This window comes from Periplaneta americana, chromosome 2 (assembly GCF_040183065.1).
Source record: "Periplaneta americana isolate PAMFEO1 chromosome 2, P.americana_PAMFEO1_priV1, whole genome shotgun sequence".
NCBI lineage: Eukaryota > Metazoa > Arthropoda > Insecta > Blattodea > Blattidae > Periplaneta > Periplaneta americana.
The window spans coordinates 25,153,553-25,172,884 of record NC_091118.1 but is presented as its reverse complement, the minus strand read 5'-3'; the positions used below and the strand labels follow the sequence as shown (position 1 = coordinate 25,172,884).

At 33.9% G+C, this 19,332-nt stretch overlaps 1 protein-coding gene across 5 annotated transcripts in view; it reads right to left on the bottom strand.

Annotated features, from left to right (window-relative positions):
• The window catches only part of LOC138716428 (uncharacterized), a 50,124-nt gene extending 31,550 nt beyond the window's left edge, over positions 1 to 18,574 (bottom strand). Inside the window, exons 1-2 of one of the 5 annotated variants that reach the window (XM_069849553.1) lie at positions 18,414 to 18,574; positions 3,021 to 3,144 (exon numbers count right to left, since the gene is read on the bottom strand). In XM_069849553.1, the coding sequence (XP_069705654.1) occupies positions 3,021 to 3,143 (123 nt within the window). In that variant the 5' untranslated portion in view covers position 3,144; positions 18,414 to 18,574. The other 4 variants (XM_069849538.1, XM_069849545.1, XM_069849529.1 and 1 more) reach the window with 4 other exon arrangements.
• Between the last annotated feature and the right edge of the window lie 758 nt (positions 18,575 to 19,332).

Here is a 19,332-nt window from a genome sequence, read left to right as displayed (position 1 = left end):
TGTGTTCCGTGACTTTCTGATCACCCTGTAGCAGTAAGTGAAGGTATGTCCTTTACCCAGAAACATCCGCCATAGATTTTATTTTACAGTGAAATCCCTCGTAACCGGCACCCAAATAATCAGCAATATGAAAACAATGGAACTTCTAGCTGGGGTAAAAAAAAAAAAAAATTGAATCTTCTACATTGTCACAATCTAGGCCGTCAGTTTTGCCACATTAGGAAGTTCGCACGAACTTTAATTTTCAGTGAATATCTGAACCTATAATTAGTGTATTATTTGTGACATGTTTTAATTTTTAGGAGCCGTGTGTCCATTATAGTCATGACGTGATATAATATGTTATAAATTGTATGTTTTATATAAAATATATTGATATTCTTTAATTTTATATAATATTAAGGATATTGCACTTAATTAAAACAATAAAAAAAATTTTTTTGTAATTTTTTTTTCTCAAAAAAGGAGTAAAATCATTTCAACTGAAACCCCGTCAGCTTCCATGCGTACCATTATACCAATTGCTTTACATAGACCCTCCCCATCCTTACCACAGACTCAAGTGACTGCAGTGGCTGGGACGCGAACCTGCAATATTAGGCACGATATGCTGGCCGGACATACCTTGTGCGCCTTAAACTGCTCGGCTAACAAACCCAACATGAATTTACCTGATTATGCAGGTATACAAACCCCTGATTAAGAGTTAGACATTAGAGTACAATAGAGGCATGTCTTCCGGCTTCTAAGGGTTAATAAAGAAAGTCCATACAGTTTTTATGTTTATTTTATTATGTTCAGAACGTCAGTAATGCCACATTAGGAAGTTAGCATGAACTTTCGTTTTCAATGAATATTCGCTTTTGTTTTCAGTGAAAATTCGAACCTAAAATTGTGTATTGTGTTGTGTGATGTGTTTTAATATAGAAAATCCACAAAGTTTTTAAGTTTATTTAGTTATGTTTGGGCCATCAGTGTTGCCACATTAAGAAGTTCACACGAACTTTCATTTTCAGTGAATATTCAAACCTAAAATTAGTGTATTATTTGTGTTGTATGATGTGTTTTAATAAGGAAAATCCACAAGTTCATTTAGTTATGTTTGTACCGTCAGTATTGCCACATTAGGAAGATCGCATGAACTTTAATTTTCAGTGAATATTCAAACCTAAAATTAGTGTATTATTTGTGTTGTGTGATGTGTTTTAATAAGGAAACTCCACACAGTTCATTTAGTTATGTTCGGACCGTCAGTGTTGCCACATTAGGAAGATCGCATGAACTTTAATTTTCTGTGAATATTCAAACCTAAAATTAGTGTATTATTTGTGTTGTATGATGTGTTTTAATAAGGAAACTCCACACAGTTCATTTAGTTATGTTCGGACCGTCAGTGTTGCCACATTAGGAAGATCGCATGAACTTTAATTTTCAGTGAATATTCAAACCTAAAATTAGTGTATTATTTGTGTTGTGTGATGTGTTTTAATATGGAAACTGCACACAGTTCATGTAGTTATGTTCGGACCGTCAGTGTTGCCACATTAGGAAGATCGCATGAACTTTAATTTTCTGTGAATATTCAAACCTAAAATTAGTGTATTATTTGTGTTGTGTGATGTGTTTTAATAAGGAAACTCCACACAGTTCATTTAGTTATGTTCGGACCGTCAGTGTTGCCACATTAGGAAGATCGCATGAACTTTAATTTTCTGTGAATATTCAAACCTAAAATTAGTGTATTATTTGTGTTGTGTGATGTGTTTTAATAAGGAAACTCCACACAGTTCATTTAGTTATGTTCGGACCGTCAGTGTTGCCACATTAGGAAGATCGCACGAACTTTAATTTTCAGTGAATATTCAAACCTAAAATTAGTGTATTATTTGTGTTGTGTGATGTGTTTTAATAAGGAAACTGCACACAGTTCATGCAGTTATGTTCGGACCGTCAGTGCTGCCACATTAGGAAGATCGCATGAACTTTAATTTTCTGTGAATATTCAAACCTAAAATTAGTGTATTATTTGTGTTGTGTGATGTGTTTTAATAAGGAAACTCCACACAGTTCATTTAGTTATGTTCGGACCGTCAGTGTTGCCACATTAGGAAGATCGCACGAACTTTAATTTTCAGTGAATATTCAAACCTAAAATTAGTGTATTATTTGTGTTGTGTGATGTGTTTTAATAAGGAAACTCCACACAGTTCATTTAGTTATGTTCGGACCGTCAGTGTTGCCATAGTAGGAAGATCGCATGAACTTTAATTTTCAGTGAATATTCGAACCTGGATTTAGTATATTATTTGTGTTGTGTTTTAATAAGGAAAATCGAGAGAGTTCATTTAGTTATGTTCGGACCGTCAGTGTTGCCACATTAGGAAGATTGCATAAACTTTAATTTTCAATGAATATTCAAACCTAACATTAGTGTATTATTTGTGTTGTGTGATGTGTTTTAATAAGGAAAATCCACACAGTTTTTATGTTTATTGAGTTATGATCAAGTGATAGAGAAATAGGCTTCACATGGCCGCAGTTTCGACATATGGCACCATGAAGTATGAGCTTTTTTTTTTTTGTATACACCGTATTTATTCAATTATCCAGCAAAATCTCGTATCCGGAACTAGCTTGGTCCCTTTGGTGCCAGATATGAGGTATTCTACTGTAATTTGAAAACTGTGGTGGAATTCTACAGCTTGATATCCTCAATTTAAAGTTAAAAACCACACAGTACATCTTTACACCAGAAGAGCATTTTATGAACACACACTAATAGAAATCAATTAAATTCCACAAGAAGCTTGGTAAACTACTCCAGCAAAAAGCTCTACATTAGTAAGACAATATTGCTCAGAAATTTTCTATGGAGTTAGCCTACTTTATAAGTGAAGATGCGGTTAGTGAAAATAATATCACATCTCAACAAGATTTTATTGTATTAAGACTGTGAACTGTAAGAGCAATATCAGTAATTAGTTGTATAATGAAGAAAATAAATGTTTCAACAATATTACCTGCATACTGACATTTGGTCTTGGGTTATCAATTACGAGTGTTGGCTCTGGAATAGCTGAGGAGTTTGATGAAGAAGGTGCAATACTGTTTATATAAGAAGTTTCCAGCTCATTGGAGGGCATTCTGGAAGAAAAAAATGGTTCAATTTCTTATCAACTTTCAGCCTACGCAATACTTCATGAAACAATATTATATGAATACTAGATAAGTATCTTGGACTAATGAATACAAAACACTTCCACATTGGAAACTTTTGGAAAACTAACAAGAAAGCTGCTAAAGAGCACGTGGCAAAACCTCTAAAAATTCACAATAGTTAGATCTTACTAGCAGATAGACAAATATAAAAAAAATCATCTGCCCATACTAAATGTAAGGTGTCGAAATTTTTAGCTTGAATAAAAGATAAACGAAAAATTGAGTAACCCCAGTTTTAAGTGAATAATAGGACTCAATCGGCTGATGCAGCACATTGATTGGATGACTCAAGTCATGATCAGGGATTATATATAAACTCATAGTGAAGGAGAAGTTTGTTGATTCTACTCTACTCAACTCCCCACTTCCATTCATCTTAACCGCTATAGGAGTAAAAAATGATCCAATATGCATGCTTTTCTGTTGTCTTACTGCACTGGCAGGCTTGACATTACATGTATAATTTTATTTCGACTGAGTAATGCAATAGTATATTGCGATACAAGCGTGGTAAGTGCATTATAACAGAATCCGAGATTCTGTTATGCACTTAACATATGTATTGCATACTATTTTTTCGCCGATCTTAATAGAAAATAAATTATTATTTATCATTTTTAATTTAAATAAATAGTTTCTTTTTTGATGCTAAAGTTTTCATGTGTGATCGCCGTTTGTTATTTGTTGATAGGTTTCATTCATTTGTTATTATTCGCATTTGTCGAAAGCTGTTATTCATTCATTTGTTATTATTCGATGATTGTGAAAATGTTGTAATAAAATTAATTATAGAAAGTTTAGTTTTGTCTTAAAAATAGTAGGTAAGTGACTTATACATTAATATTGATAAACAACATACAGAAAATGTTTATAGGTGACACATTAATTATACATCAGTGTAAATAAAGTGCATACCGGTATAGGTTAATGCTTGAATACATATTTTACTCCATGGATGTTTTTGTGTTCAGCTATGACCCCATGAGTAGCGCTCAGGGCAACAACTGGAAGTCGTCAGAAATGGTTTTCACGCTTACATCTTACCTCATTAATTAATTCCTGTTTTCTTACATATCTCCACTTCAATAAATTAATTAATTTTGAAAGAGCACAGGTATAATATGACATTTAGTTATTTCTCATACCACATAGTGGTGTGCGACACTGATAGTTTGTTACTTTTAAGTAAATAAATAAAAGTTGATTTGATTTATTTACTTACAGCACATGTGTTGTAAGTTTAACTTACAAGGCCTACCAACAACATCGATAAGGTTGTTAAAAAAACACGATCGGCCAGAAATGGTACAGTATTTAACTTTACGAACATAAGACAAACTATTATCTACCTAATATTAAATAAATTATTACTGCAGAGCTTTCATTTCATATAAAATCTTATACAGTGTTGAGTTATTGTTCTTGAAATCAAAGAATGATTTTTCTGTGAAGAAATAAATAAATCTGCTTGTGTAGAATAAGACCAAAAAGCATTAAAAAATTCATTTTACATTTATTTTAGTGTGTTGTGATGACATAATTAAGGAAATCAAATAAAAAAGACACAAAAACTGAATACAGCCAAAGTGAGGTAGCCAAAGAAGAAAATAAATGTCAACAACATAATATAATTTGTGCTAGTACAAGTGCATTGCGTTCAGCTTGTGTGACACACCAATTCAGATGAAACAATTCTGTTCAAAGTTTACTTACTCCACTGTACTACTGTGTGCCAGAGCATCACTTTCCTTTCTTGAAAGTCTTGAATAAGCATTAGTTCTCTCCATTCTTCACACACAGTTAATTTTAAGTTCTATTACAGCAAGACTTCACACTTTCAGTATTGGCAGTAAGCTAAATGGGAATATTTTTATACGATTTTGTAGTCACATGAATTACCGGTAATTGATAATATGTTATTAAGGTAGTTAGAGTCTTTATTAAGTGCAGACCACAAAACATGTTTGTAGATAATTTGAACTACTTCAAAGAATAATTTACTTCTGTCCACACCTTGTAAAATAAACAATACATACATGTCATTGCGTATTCTTCAAATAAAATGCCTACAATAAAATGCTAAAGTTACATTGTATTCTCAGATGTACCAGAATATCATGGTAATGTACTTGGGTCTTTGATGCACTTTCCCGAAAAGGCACGAACTGTAGTAAATTACAAAACTTAGAATTGTATCTGTGGAATAAATATTGGAGGCTCTATTTAGCCTACACACAAAGAAAGAAAAGTACCGGTAACCTTCCTAATTTTCTTGGTAATCTGCAAGCTAGCCAAGTCTTAAATTACCGAAGTTCAGGCAAAAGTGGAAAACAGCTTCTGCAACTTTAACACGCAACCTAAACAGATTTATACAAGAGCTATTCATAAAGTAACTTTCATTTTATTGTAACAAAAAATGGTAATGTGGTTATAGGATTTGTTTATAACAGTTTTAAACTACAAACTTTGATTTACTTTTCTATATACTGTAATTTCCTGCTAAATTAAGACGCTTGTCATAGCATTTTAGCGAGATTTTGAATACCACAGTCATAAAAATCTCCTGACTGAAGCCAACCTGCGATGCTGAACTGCAAATCTCTATCATTGTCCAAGCTCTACGATGCAAGCCACGTCTTCATATGCATGAATCACTAGGCGCCAAATCAGGACTGTATGGAGAGTGACTAAACACATCCCAGTTCAAATTTTGCAGTTTGGACACAGTATGCGGGCAAGTATTGCTGTGCAAAAAAAATTTACCGCATAACACAACATGATGGATTTCAGCTGCTTTACAGTTTTTGCCACAAGAAATCGTACCGGTATCACCGAGTATATCTCTGAACTGGCGGGATTCCCAATTAGAGCATACATTTTGAACATGTGTAGCACAGAGAGTAACAGTCGCATGAAGCTCTCTGTACCAATGTTCAAAGCAAAATAACCACGCAACATTAATTGCAAAGATTGCATCACTATGCTGATTACTGCGAGCTCTATATGAAAATGGAAATTACTTTATAAACAGCCCTCCTAAAAAGAAGAGATGATTTTAAATTCGTGCTCCCTCTCTCTCTATGTTAATCTACGGTATTCGACTTCTTTGTCAGAACACCTACAATGTATTTTTCACAAGATAAGACTCACTTGATGCTTTAATAATACGGTAATATTAAATTAAATGGCTGCCAATAAGACGCTGTTTCTAATCTATCAGGTTTACTTTTGGTCATAAAAAATTAAATTCAGCAATTCACCAGAAAAGCTAAACAGAAGAAGCGCAATTTTCTTTTGTTTCACTGGTTCTGAGAGTTGTATACAGTGATAAACATGTGGTTTTAGTTTGCAGCCACAAATACTTTCAACATAAAAATTGTTTGATACTTACTTGTATATTCTAATGCACTGTTGCAGCCTCCTACCTCCTACTTGTTACCAATGTAACACTCGACAGGTCCAGGATGCAATAATAGGAAAACGGACCATATCCCTAGTAGGCCTAATTCGTCCTGAACCTCTCGAATGTTACGTTGATAACTTTATTAGTAGAGGGGAAGGGAGATGTCCTTCTTTTAGTGTAGTTCTTCTGAAGAATCTCCCTTCAACCTCCAATACTTATCAACATAATATGCAAAGAATCCAGGACCTTATTGACTATTATTGTGTCCTGGACCTCTCAAATGTTCTATTGATAACAAGTGCGGGGGTTACAACAGTGTATTAGAATACAAAGTTAAGTACCAAACGATTTTTATGTTGAAAGTATTTGTGGCTGCTAACTAAAACCACATGTTTACCACTACCTATCACAAAAGCCTGTGAAAGAAATCTTCTTCTATGTAGTTTTTCTGGAGTATCACCTAATTCGGAGCCTAATTCTTATATAAATAAAAAGTTACGTATTAGGACTTAAAGCGAATGGTATACAAAAGCACACCAGAAACTTGACGTTCACTCAAATTAAAGATTTTAATAAACACATTATGAAAAATAAATCACTAGTACTTAAAGAATTTTGTAACAATTTTGCATTTTCTTACTTTCCATTTTGATGAACCATACGCAGAAGAAGCCCACCGGACATTTTTGTCCCAAGAACAAGAAATTCACTCAACTACTGTAACGTTAAATAAGTACTAATGCAAACTACATATTAAAACTGGTTACCTGTCTACTTGAAGGAAATATCTGCAGGTGGTTTAAAATTATTGTGATAAGGGACTCATGGCTATATAGTATATACATCCGGTTTGAACGTTGATGGCTTTTCTACACATAAGTAATGACTAATTAACTAATGTTACTGAACTGGCGCTAGGTTATGTTGGTGTAGGCGTATCTCTTACACGTCATTATATAAAAATATATTTCGCAGATTATATTTACAAGTTCATGGAATACTGACTAGTTCCCACTTTTAATTTTTTACGCTTAAAGAGGGAGGAAATCCCTGAGGAGTAAGTAGCAAAATCACATAACGCTAATTACAACAGATAATCACCACCTTACAAACATAAAAACAACCGCAATCGGCATTATCGGCTATGGCCAGTGTCGCCAACTCATCGCGAAGAAATGTAGATGAGTTAAAAAAAAAAAAAAAGCTTTTTCGTGGTGTAAAAAGTGCAGTAGCTAGAGTGTGGAATTGGATCGAAATGAAAATGCAGTCTGAAAATGCGAGAATATGTCAAAAATTGCACATGCTAATATAGGCTACAATAGTGCTGGGCACAATCTGGAAACTACCGGTTCCCTACCGTCCCGTTTCACTATTGCTGCTATTTTAACACACACTATAATCAAAGACGTTTTATACTGTAGTCAAGCAAATTCAACACATCGTAAAATAAGACAGAAGCCACGAAGCAATAGACAAGCTAGAGGTTGAAATAAGTTAGAATTTGTAAAATAAAAAATGTCATCTTAAATAATAAGGTAAATATTCAGAGTTGGTATTTTAGTAGGGAATCCTTGCCGTAATTGACTTACTACGTTTCGTACACCCGTATTTTTCACACTTTCTTGAGTATAGTTCACAAACACACAGCCTGGATCGTAGAACACCTTTCGGGAGCAATTACTGTCTTAATTAAACTATGATTAACACCATTGGTCTTCGATGTATGCCCTGGAGCCGGAAAGGCTAACTTCCATTATCTCCTGACTTAGTTTCCTCATGAGTGATGCCTTATTGGTGTTACTTATTAAGTTTCAATCAGTCTTCGGATTGCTGACTAAATATGCAGTACCGGTATATTACCAGTAGTGAAATGTGACTTTTGATATTGACGAATCTGTTGCATACGTTTTATCTTTCCACGCTGCATGTGGGCAGCTGTACTGAGTACTACCGCTTCTGCTCTACCTCCGCGAGAGTGGAAAGACAAAATGAACAATTGAAGGTAAAGTGCGAATTCGAAATGAGGTAGTAAAACGAGTGGACAGATTCAATTGGGGTGTAACTGTAATTAGTAACGAGCTGCTCCCAGGAAGTCAAAAGGAGAATAGTAATGGCTAAAGAAGCTTTTGATAGAAAAGGGAGCCTCTTCTGCGAACCTCTGGAAAAAGAACTAAGGAAGAGACTAGTGATGCCTAAAAAGTGCGTAAGTGTAGATCCACAAAGAACGAGTTTCTAAAATGTCGAATAAATCGCGATAAGTTAAAAACGGTACCGTAAGAAAAGGGTAATACCGGTAGCACATAATTATGCAAAATAATCACAAAATAAAGACTATTAAAATAATAAAATTTATATGTAAACTTTAATTAATAACAATTGAATATTTCCCAACATTAAGTTAAGGAGGCATATACACCTTCAGAAGCCGAGATTTTTTTTTATTATTTATTGATTCTACTCCAACGAGCATAACTAATTGTAGGGGCTATAAAGAACACATACATGTTGTACAATGTAATTTAAAAAGTCACGAAACTACAGTCTGTGGAAAACATACAATATCTCAAGAATTAAAGAAAGAAAGCAAAATAAGAACAAACAGTAAGGTAACATAATATCTCTAATACATTTCGAGTTATGACTTAAAACGTGAAACAATGTCTATTGTCTATTGACCTGATCATTTAAATATGGACAAAACTTTTTATCTTCGATAAACTTGTCGCTCATTTCCTGTAACTTACGTTTTCTAAATCCGTTTTCTCATAACTTCCACATTTCTTTTTATAAAATTCATGAAAACTTGCGTGCAAATGTATTTCACACTGAAGAATAAACCCTGTCTTCAGCACTGTTTTATAATTTTCAAGTTCTTTTCTATGTTTTCATAATTCTTTATGTAATTAAATTTTATAATTCATGGCAAAACATCTAAGAAAAAAATGTCTTATTTATATATTCAACTGATAATGACAGAATTTATTAACATATTCATTATGAATAAAACAGATAAGAAAACATAAAGAAATAATGAAAATTGAAGACATCAGCGAAACTAATTTTCCCTGCACAAATTGTATCCCCAACGCTCTGAAAATGCCTTCAATCATCTTGGCGGTTCGATCAGTCCCTGGTAGATGTCTTAGCACAATCCGCTACTGTCATACTGACTGCAGCGAGGATGAAACCCTTGGCCATGTGTTGGGCTTCTGCCCTAAAGGAGAACTACTAAGAAACACTCACCATCATAAAGTAAAATCAATGCTAGCTTCTGCTTTGCGAGATTAAAAATGACACGTCTACGAAGAAGTACAATGCACCTCTCAAAAAGAACCCATCAGAAGGCTGATATTGTAGCCATTCATCCGAAGAAAAGCAAAGCTATAGTTCTCGTTCTACAGTTCGTTTCGAAACAACAATCGATCAGGCAAAGGAAGTTGACTTGTAAAAAAAGTATTTATGAACCATGTATTCCTGACTTGAGCATCCGTTACGGTGTGCCTCTTAAAAACTGGTCAGCCATTGGACTACTTTTTGATAGTAGGGGTAATATATTCGAACTTTGAAAAAAAAATTATCATAGGCTTCACCAAAGATTCGTTGAGCATTTTGAATTATCACAGTGATTTTAAATCCTAATATTTTAATTTCATATACATTTTATTTGTTACATGTCTATCATTATTACAATAATATATATTTTGTTTTAGTTGGTTATTTAAGGACGCTGTGTCAACTACGAGGTTATTTAGCATCGATGAGGTTGGTGATAGCGAGATGGTAGTTGGCGAGATGAGGCCGAGGATTCGTCATAGATTACCTGGCATTCACCTTACGGTTGGGGAAAACCTCAGAAAAAACCCAACCAGGTAATCAGCCCAAGCGGGGATCGAACCCGCGCCCGAGCGCAACTTCAGACTGGCAGGCAAGCGCCTTAATCGACTGAGCCACGCCGGTGACTAATAATATGTATTGTATCTGATTAATGTTTCATAGGCATGAATCAAAATGATCAGTTTTAATAGAAGTTTTCCATATACAGTATATATATATATTTTTTTGTTTAATTTTTATATCATTTACTATCTTCCAAAAACTTAGAAATGTCTGTTTTCTGGAATTCAAGATCCTTGTGGTCTGTCAATGTTATTGGTCTGTTGTTTTTCAAATAAACAAATATATATGTATATACCCTTAACAATAACAGTTTTTCATTTTAAAAATTGTTTAATAATCTAGAAGTATTGTCTAAATCACTATACGAAATTTCAGCGGAAAATAATTGACGATAAATATGTAGGAATTAAATGTTTAATTTTACTAAATTTATACTAACTAAGTGTGCATACTCTCTTAAGAAAAAAAAAAAAGCGTATTTAGTCAATATACATCGGAACCATTTCACTGTTAGTGTCTACCTCTTGTCGGTCTTTAGATCTCGTTATTGAAGCCACTTTCTTAGTAGGTGCGAGTATATTAATTTGTTCACTTGATACCTAACGTCCTAACGAATAAAATTAAATCAGATTTAGACTGAAGAAATCGTTAGATTGTTCAGTGGTGCAATGTGCCGTACACTTCCAGGTCGTTCGCTAACCCATTTTCACTCTCACACGAATCGATTCACTATTGAAACTTATAAATAGAATACTTACTGTCAAGTAACAGCATATTTTCTGATTTAACAACTTTACAAAATAATACTATATTGACACTTTAATGTTTATATTAGAACAAAAATAAATTTACCTTATGTTAAGAAGCTTCAAAACACAACCCTATGAAGCGGGGGTTCACACATACTTACACGAAGTCACAACAGATACTTTATCAGGCAAGTTGACCTCGGAAATAAACTGTAATTACGCCCCTGTAATGTATATGTCACGAAATACTTCATATCAACTACGTATACTACAGAGATGTTATCGCCAACAGTTGCTACAACAAAACGGAGAGCTTACTACTATAGATGGTTTTCCGTACTCTATCGCACTTCTACACCCACAAGGCACGGGAATAGAGTTGTTTTACTACACAACAGCACTCCTCTGCTCGAGTGGTCAACTGGTCAGTTATTAAAACTGACAAAACGTTCAACCCTTCGAAATTTTCTTTGAATCTGGAAGTAATTAGTTTCTCTTTCTAGTTTTAAATTTCTGTAACGGTTTTGTACGTAATATTTGTGCATATACCCATTCCTACAAGTCTCCTTTTCTTACACATTTCATAACTTCTTTCGCTCTGTGTGTTATATTGTAGGTAAACATCTGAAATAGCTTTATTTTCAGTTTTATATTACAGTAAAACATCTGTTAATCGAAACGCGTAAGTCGTGTAGGGCCTAATGAAATATTTATAATAGTACATTATGCAACGAGCCTATATGGTAGTAATTAAGACGCGAGTATATTTGTTTATGAAACGAGCGCAAGCGAGTTTCATAATTTTCACACGAGCGTCTTAATTACCATTATAGGCAAATTTCATACGACTTTTTATGCTCGACCACATTTCTAACTTGAAATTATTCAGAAGTATTCATGTTATGGTTATGTAAGTGAGGAGTGAACTGACTTGAATTGTGAGATGTGCGCAGACGCGAAAGTATTGATTTTTTCCGAAACACGAATGTCATTGACCTTGATATAATCTAGAGAATAACATGAAGATTAGGGTTGATATAACCTGGAAATTGATTTAGAATTGAAAAACGAGATGACAAATTGAATTTATTTGAATATTATTTACAATTAACGCTAATTATTATAGTAACAGAACATAACCTTCTGCGACAGTATTGGATTTCCAGTCTCCGTGACTTTTCGCTAATTGTCTTTCAATTGCATATCCGAGAATAATCGATACTAGCGGTTTTATAATGATACGAGTATAATCAGTACAAAGATGATTTTTCATTGGCTAAACAACTGAATTATAATGAATAAGTGTACTTTAATGAGGTGCATTAAAGGGCTACTACCAGATGTATAATTACTACATTTCGGCATGGTCGAGCATAAACAAATTTAAAAGTTATACTTACTTACTTACTCACTTACTTACTTACTTAGGCTTTTAAGGAACCCGGAGGTTCATTGCCGCCCTCACATAAGGCCGCCATTGGTCCCTATCCTGAGCAAGATTAATCCAGTCCCTACCATCATATCCCACCTCCCTCAAATACATTTTAATATTATCCTCCCATCTACGACACGGCCTCCCCAAAGGTCTTATTCCCTCCGACCACCCAACTAACACTCTATATGCATTTCTGGATTCGCCCATACGTGCTACATGCCCTGCCCATCTCAAACGTCTGGATTTAATGTTCCTAATTATGTCAGATGAAGAATACAATGCGTGCAGTTCTGCGTTGTGTAACTTTCTCCATTCTCCTGTAACTTCATCCCTCTTAGCCCCAAATATTTTCCTAAGAACCTTATTCTCAAACACCCTTAATCTTTGTTCCTCTCTCAAAGTGAGAGTCCAAGTTTCACAACCATACAGTACAACCGGTAATATAACTGTTTTATAAATTCTAACTTTCAGATTTTTTGACAGCAGACTGGATGACAAAAGCTTCTCAGCCGAATAATAACAGGCATTTCCCATATTTATTCTGCGTTTAATTTCCTCCCGAGTGTCATTTATATTTGTTACTGTTGGTCCAAGATATTTGAATTTTTCCACCTCTTCGAAAGATAAATCTGCTTTCGAAGAGGTGGCAAAATTCAAATACGATACAATACGTTCTTTTGTTTACGGGAGTGGGCTAAAACCGCCCCTAGTACTAAGAAAAGAAAAGTGTAAAAAAAAATCGGATTTTTTTCTTAGAGAAATAATAAAGAATTAATGTTTAGATTTGATAATACTGTACCTGCTGTATGCATTGTCCATTTCTTTAAATACACATTATACTTTCACATACACAACTTATGAGTCATTTTCTAGCCTTTCAGCTCCGAACATTTATTATCCGAAATATAGTTTATTCGAAATGGGGTCAGCTCCTTTATTTCGGTTAACAGAGGTTTTTCTGTAGGCTAATAGAATTACTACTCACGTGTATTTAATTAACACTCAAATAAAAATAACGAAACATTAATTTCGATGGTGTTCAGGAAAAGGGGGTTAAGTAATTTTTTGTGCATTGGAGTTTTGTTCCCCAGGGAAATACATAAATTAAATTCTACAAGTGGGTGTGCAAAAAACAAAAGAATACTAGCATTGACGTGTTTTATTTGTGTAGAAAATTATTTGCAATAAGGATCGGATGTTTAATTTTCGTTGAACTCAAAACTCATTTTTATGACTTATCTCCCTTTACCCAAACACCATTGTTATGTGTTTGTAATCAAATGAAGCACAGAACCTGGTTACCTAGTTACTATTTCTCTGTTACACTGATTACCGAATTCGCCACTGGTGAGCTAAATACGTAGTTAGAAATAGGAGCGCTACCTCCCCTAGGGATTGTTGAATCACGCGAGCGACTGGTGGGGCTAACGATCCACGAGGGAACCCAAGACACGGTATCGTGTAAGAAGAAAAACTATAAAATTACAGCCCTGTTGTAAAGTTCTAATAAGAGTAATGGAATTTTATACACGGCGAATGACCTAGAAATGACTCTCTCTCCAATGTTTACCCATAGGTAATTTCATGTTTATAAATATTGTTGTTCTCCAACATTTTTATATCACATCGATGATGTTCAGGTAAAAGGGCTTAAGGGGGTAGGTACAGCTTACAGCAGTAAAATGATTGCAAATATTCAACAGTTTTTTCCTCCATTACTGTATCTTGTACAATAATGAAAATTGGTATGTGTAAAACACTGTCCTTCTGCTATATGAAAAACCATATTTTTACGATTTAAAAAAATTATTTATATATATTTTTTTCAAAATTCATAATGATGGTGGATCACTGCGCAGTAATGAAGCGTTTCCCTCATAACTCATGAACTTGTTAACTTTTTCATGTTTTCTCTCTTTTTTTTATTGTTGAAACTCATTTTTATAATATCATCCTCTTTCAACTACATTCCTTAATAAATAATATATATTTTTATTTTGTGTTAGAAGAAAATACTGATATTTGACAATTTTTTAAATGAATTTATTTTTTATCAGACAATATATCAAAGGTAGAGAAGTGATCTTGCATCATATTGCAGATACGACATGCATAAATACACACAAAACTTTCATCACAGAATGTTGGATAGTTTTTTATTTATGTGGGAAAAGCGTCATCACTGCACAGTGAATTAAATAAATAAATAAATAAATAAATAAATAAATAAATAAATAAATAAATAAATAAATAAATAAATAAATAAATAAATAAATAAATAAATAAATAACGGAATGAATGGATGGATAGATAAAGAAATAAATGAATAAATGAATAAATGAATGAATGAATGGATGAATGGCTGAATGGATAAATGAATGAATGAATGAATAAGTAAACAAGTAATGAATGGATGAATGGATAAGTGAATAAATAAATAAATAAATAAATAAATAAATAAATAAATAAATAAATAAATAAATAAATAAATAAATAAATAAATAAAAAATACTTAATTCTTACTTTTACACTTTTGCACATGGGCGCATGGATGGATGGATGGAAAGTACCTACCCGAAATACAAAAATTGAGATTCTTAGAAAAACCTGTAAAATGACCCTTCCTTTCTTTCTTTCTAGCTTCTCGTTGCAACTTTCATGCAGCCTACTGTATATAATCCTATACAATCTTCTTTGTGGAAGTAACAACACTAATAAAACCATAAACGCTAACTTACTCTGCGCCTACCAATTACCAATTAAAGCAATGCGTGAAAGAATTTAAACACAAAGCAGTAAATAAAAAAATATATATAGCCTCGTCATGGTTGTGTTAGATTTCTTTGAAAACTCATAGGGCCATTACAGTCTAGCAGTCTTAATGTTCCTGCCCCACACCACCGCCTGAGGTATCGCCTTTTGTTCGCGTATGACGGTGAAGGCCGATTGATACCCACTGGTATTTCCTGGAACTAATAACGTCATTTTCTGTTTATAACAACAGCATTTATATTTTTGTCAAGGGGGATTCTTTGTCACTTCACACACACAAACTTGGAACAAAATTTGAAACATACTTTCTACGAATAACTTATCGTTAGAATTTCGCGCTTTTCGTAAAATGAGCCAATTTCGCGTCAAATTGAACCTTTCGCTATGATTCGCAAAAGTAACATCCATATTTTACTAACCACACATATTGTTATGTTTATCGTTTATGAGAAAAAGAGGTGCCTCTACCAATCAGCGACTCTTGACAGTTTTGCAATGACGCATCAAACTTCGAAGTCTAGCCTCTGTCCCAACGAATTGTACTCGTAAAATTTAGAATAGGCGTCACGCCTGTTTTAATTACGCTGCTTTCATGACACACATTCAGGGTCAAATAGTACAATTAACGAACCGTGAAGGACTGTAACACAACGCTTATTCATCGATCATCAGTATGTTACACATGAGCCCATGGCTTTACAACTTAGAAACCATTTGACATCTTAATAGTTTATTATGAAACAAGTCCATAATGTTATACTTTATGGCATTAGTCCATTTTTTGGGAACAAGCGAAGCGAGTTTCCAAATTTTGACGAATGCAATAACTGTATAAAATTATAAACGTGTTTCATATGTTATTTTTATACGAAAGCACTATAAAACAAATAATAAAGAAATAACATCAGATTTGTAATGATGGGTAGTTTGATATCAAGGTGTATGAAGAAAGAGGTTGCTATGGCAACAATGATGTATTAAATTATAGCATAGCAAAATATCATTTCATACTCGTGGCAGACAGGCTACGGCGCGACGTCACATTCTTAGTCATACCATGGCCAACATTGAACAAGTTTATATAGAAATGCACCTTTAACATGAGTTTAATATAGCAATTCATTTGTTTTTTTATATCTTTGAACATGTATTTATATTAGGTGATTGTCAAGATGGCCTTGACTGGACCATGATAATCACGTGACTCCGAAGCCTTATTATAACTTTTTAGTTGGCATGGTAATATTTTTACGATACTAGTTTAATAATATTGCATATTATGCATGATAAAGACTGTTCATAATGCTTCTTTCAAAGCCCAACAAATCGGGTGCACTTTCACAACATCAGAGAGAGAGTTTCAGTCTTCTGTCAAATTGAATAGACCTACCGGGTAGTTCGCGAACTATTATTTCGAATCGAACTAAATATCAAGGTGAACTGGATGAACTAACTAGTTTGAAATTTCTGCGGAAGTAGTTCGCGAATTAGATCAGATGCTTTGAAGTCATGGGATCATACGGAATACGGTGTATTATAGTGTTTAAAACACAACTATGCATTGTGTAATAATAATAATAATAATAATAATAATAATAATAATAATAATAATAATTTTAACTTCGCTCTAGAATATGCCATATTAGGAAAGTTCAGGATAACAGAGAGAGTTTGGAATTGAACGGATTACATCACTTTCTTGTCTATGCGGATGACGTGAATATGTTAGGAGAACATTCACAAACGATTAGGGAAAACACGGAAATTTTACTTGAAGCAAATAAAGCGATAGGTTTGGAAGTAAACCCTGAAAAGACGAAGTATATGATTATGTCTCGTGACCAGAATATTCTACGAAATGGAAATATAAAAATTGAGGATTTATCCTTTGAAGAGGTGGAAGAATTCACATACCTTGGAGCAAACTGTAACAAATATAAATGACAGTCGGGAGGAAATTAAGCGCAGAATAAATTTGGGAAATGCCTGTTATTATTCGGTTGAGATGCTTTTGCCATCCAGTCTGCTGTCAAAAAATCTGAAAGTTAGAATTTATAAAACAGTTCTATTACCGGTTGTTCTGTATGGTTATGACACTTGGACTCTCACTTTGAGAGAGGAACAGAGGTTAAAGGTATTTGAGAATAAGGTGCTTAGGAAAATATTTGGGACTAAAAGGGATGAAGTTACAGGAGAATGGAGAAAGTTACACAACACAGAACTGCAAGCATTGTATTCTTCACCTGATATAATATTAGGAACATTAAATTTAGACGTTTGAGATGGGCAGGGCATGTAGCACGTATAAGCGAATTCAGAAGGAAGGAAAAAGACCTTTGGGGAGGCTGGGAAGTAGATGAGGGGATAATATTAAAATGGATTTGAGGGAGGTGGGATATGATGATAGAGACTGGATTAATCTTGCTCAGAATAAGGACCGATGGCGGGCTTATGTGAGGGCGGCAATGAACCTTCGGGTTCCTTAAAAGCCATGAGTAAGTAAGTAAGTAAGTAAGTAAGTGGGTAGATGAGTGTGTGAGTGAGTGAGTGAGTGAGTGAGTGAGTGAGTGAGTGAGTAAGCAATGCTTCCTTTGCCTACGGCACACCACTGTTTAAAAACTTAAAACTTTAAAAGTTTTAAAATGGTAGTATATCTTGTACGACGGACGGTGCCGTTTCGACACTGGTATCGTGTCTTCGTCATTATCTGTTGATTTACTCAGTATAACAGTTTCTATAGTATTACAATTTTAAATCTTTTAAAGATTTCAGTTTTCAACAATTTTTCCTGTTTAAAAAATGTGAAGTTAACATTAAATTTCATCTCATTTTTATCCTTCCTGAACGTACATTACTTTAAACGTCGTTATTAACAAATTCACAATTAATAAACATCATTTCCTATAGAATATATAGGGCAAAAATATTACTTACATACTTCCAACGTCCTTATCTTCAAAGTTGATACGTTCAAAATTGACGAAGTAGCGTGGCAGTTATTTTCTACTATACACCTGAGTCCACAAGGCTACAATACAGCCTTTCCCAACGTCAAAACGTACACGAAGCGCGATCTGTATGCACGAGTATGAAGCTTTATTACGTAGTTGTGTGAGTGACAAGCGTGGTCGGTTATCTTAGCAACACTGACGCACCTGATACATTTAAAACAACTTATAAATAATGCAGCTGGTAACAAAACTATTGCGCAGAAATATTACTAAGTTTGCGCTCAAGGAAACAACAGAAATAAATATTGCAAATAATTTATATGATGAAAAGCTTCCTCTTACGTAGAGCAAAGGGGAAGTGAGTCTATTTTAATATAGAAAACTATGAAACATAATAATTTTAGTACTAGTCTGCCTGTGTACAGCGATTTCTACTAAACTATTGGACGGATTTTGTTCATATTCAGTATCTACGAGTCAATTTATCAGGGAATGATGTACATGAAACATAATAATTTTAGTACTAGTCTGCCTGTGTACAGCGATTTCTACTAAACTATTGGACGGATTTTGTTCATATTCAGTATCTACGAGTCAATTTATCAGGGAATGATGTACATGAAATATAATAATTTTAGTACTAGTCTGTCTGTGTACAGCGATTTCTACTGAACTATTGGACGGATTTTGTTCATATTCAGTATCTACGAGTCAATTTATCAGGGAATGATGTACATGAAATATAATAATTTGAGTACAAGTCTGTCTGTGTACAGCGATTTCTACTAAACTATTGGACGGATTTTGTTCGTATTCAGTATCTACGAGTCAATTTATCAGGGAATGAAGTACATGAAATATAATAATTTGAGTACTAGTCTGTCTGTGTACAGCGATTTCTACTAA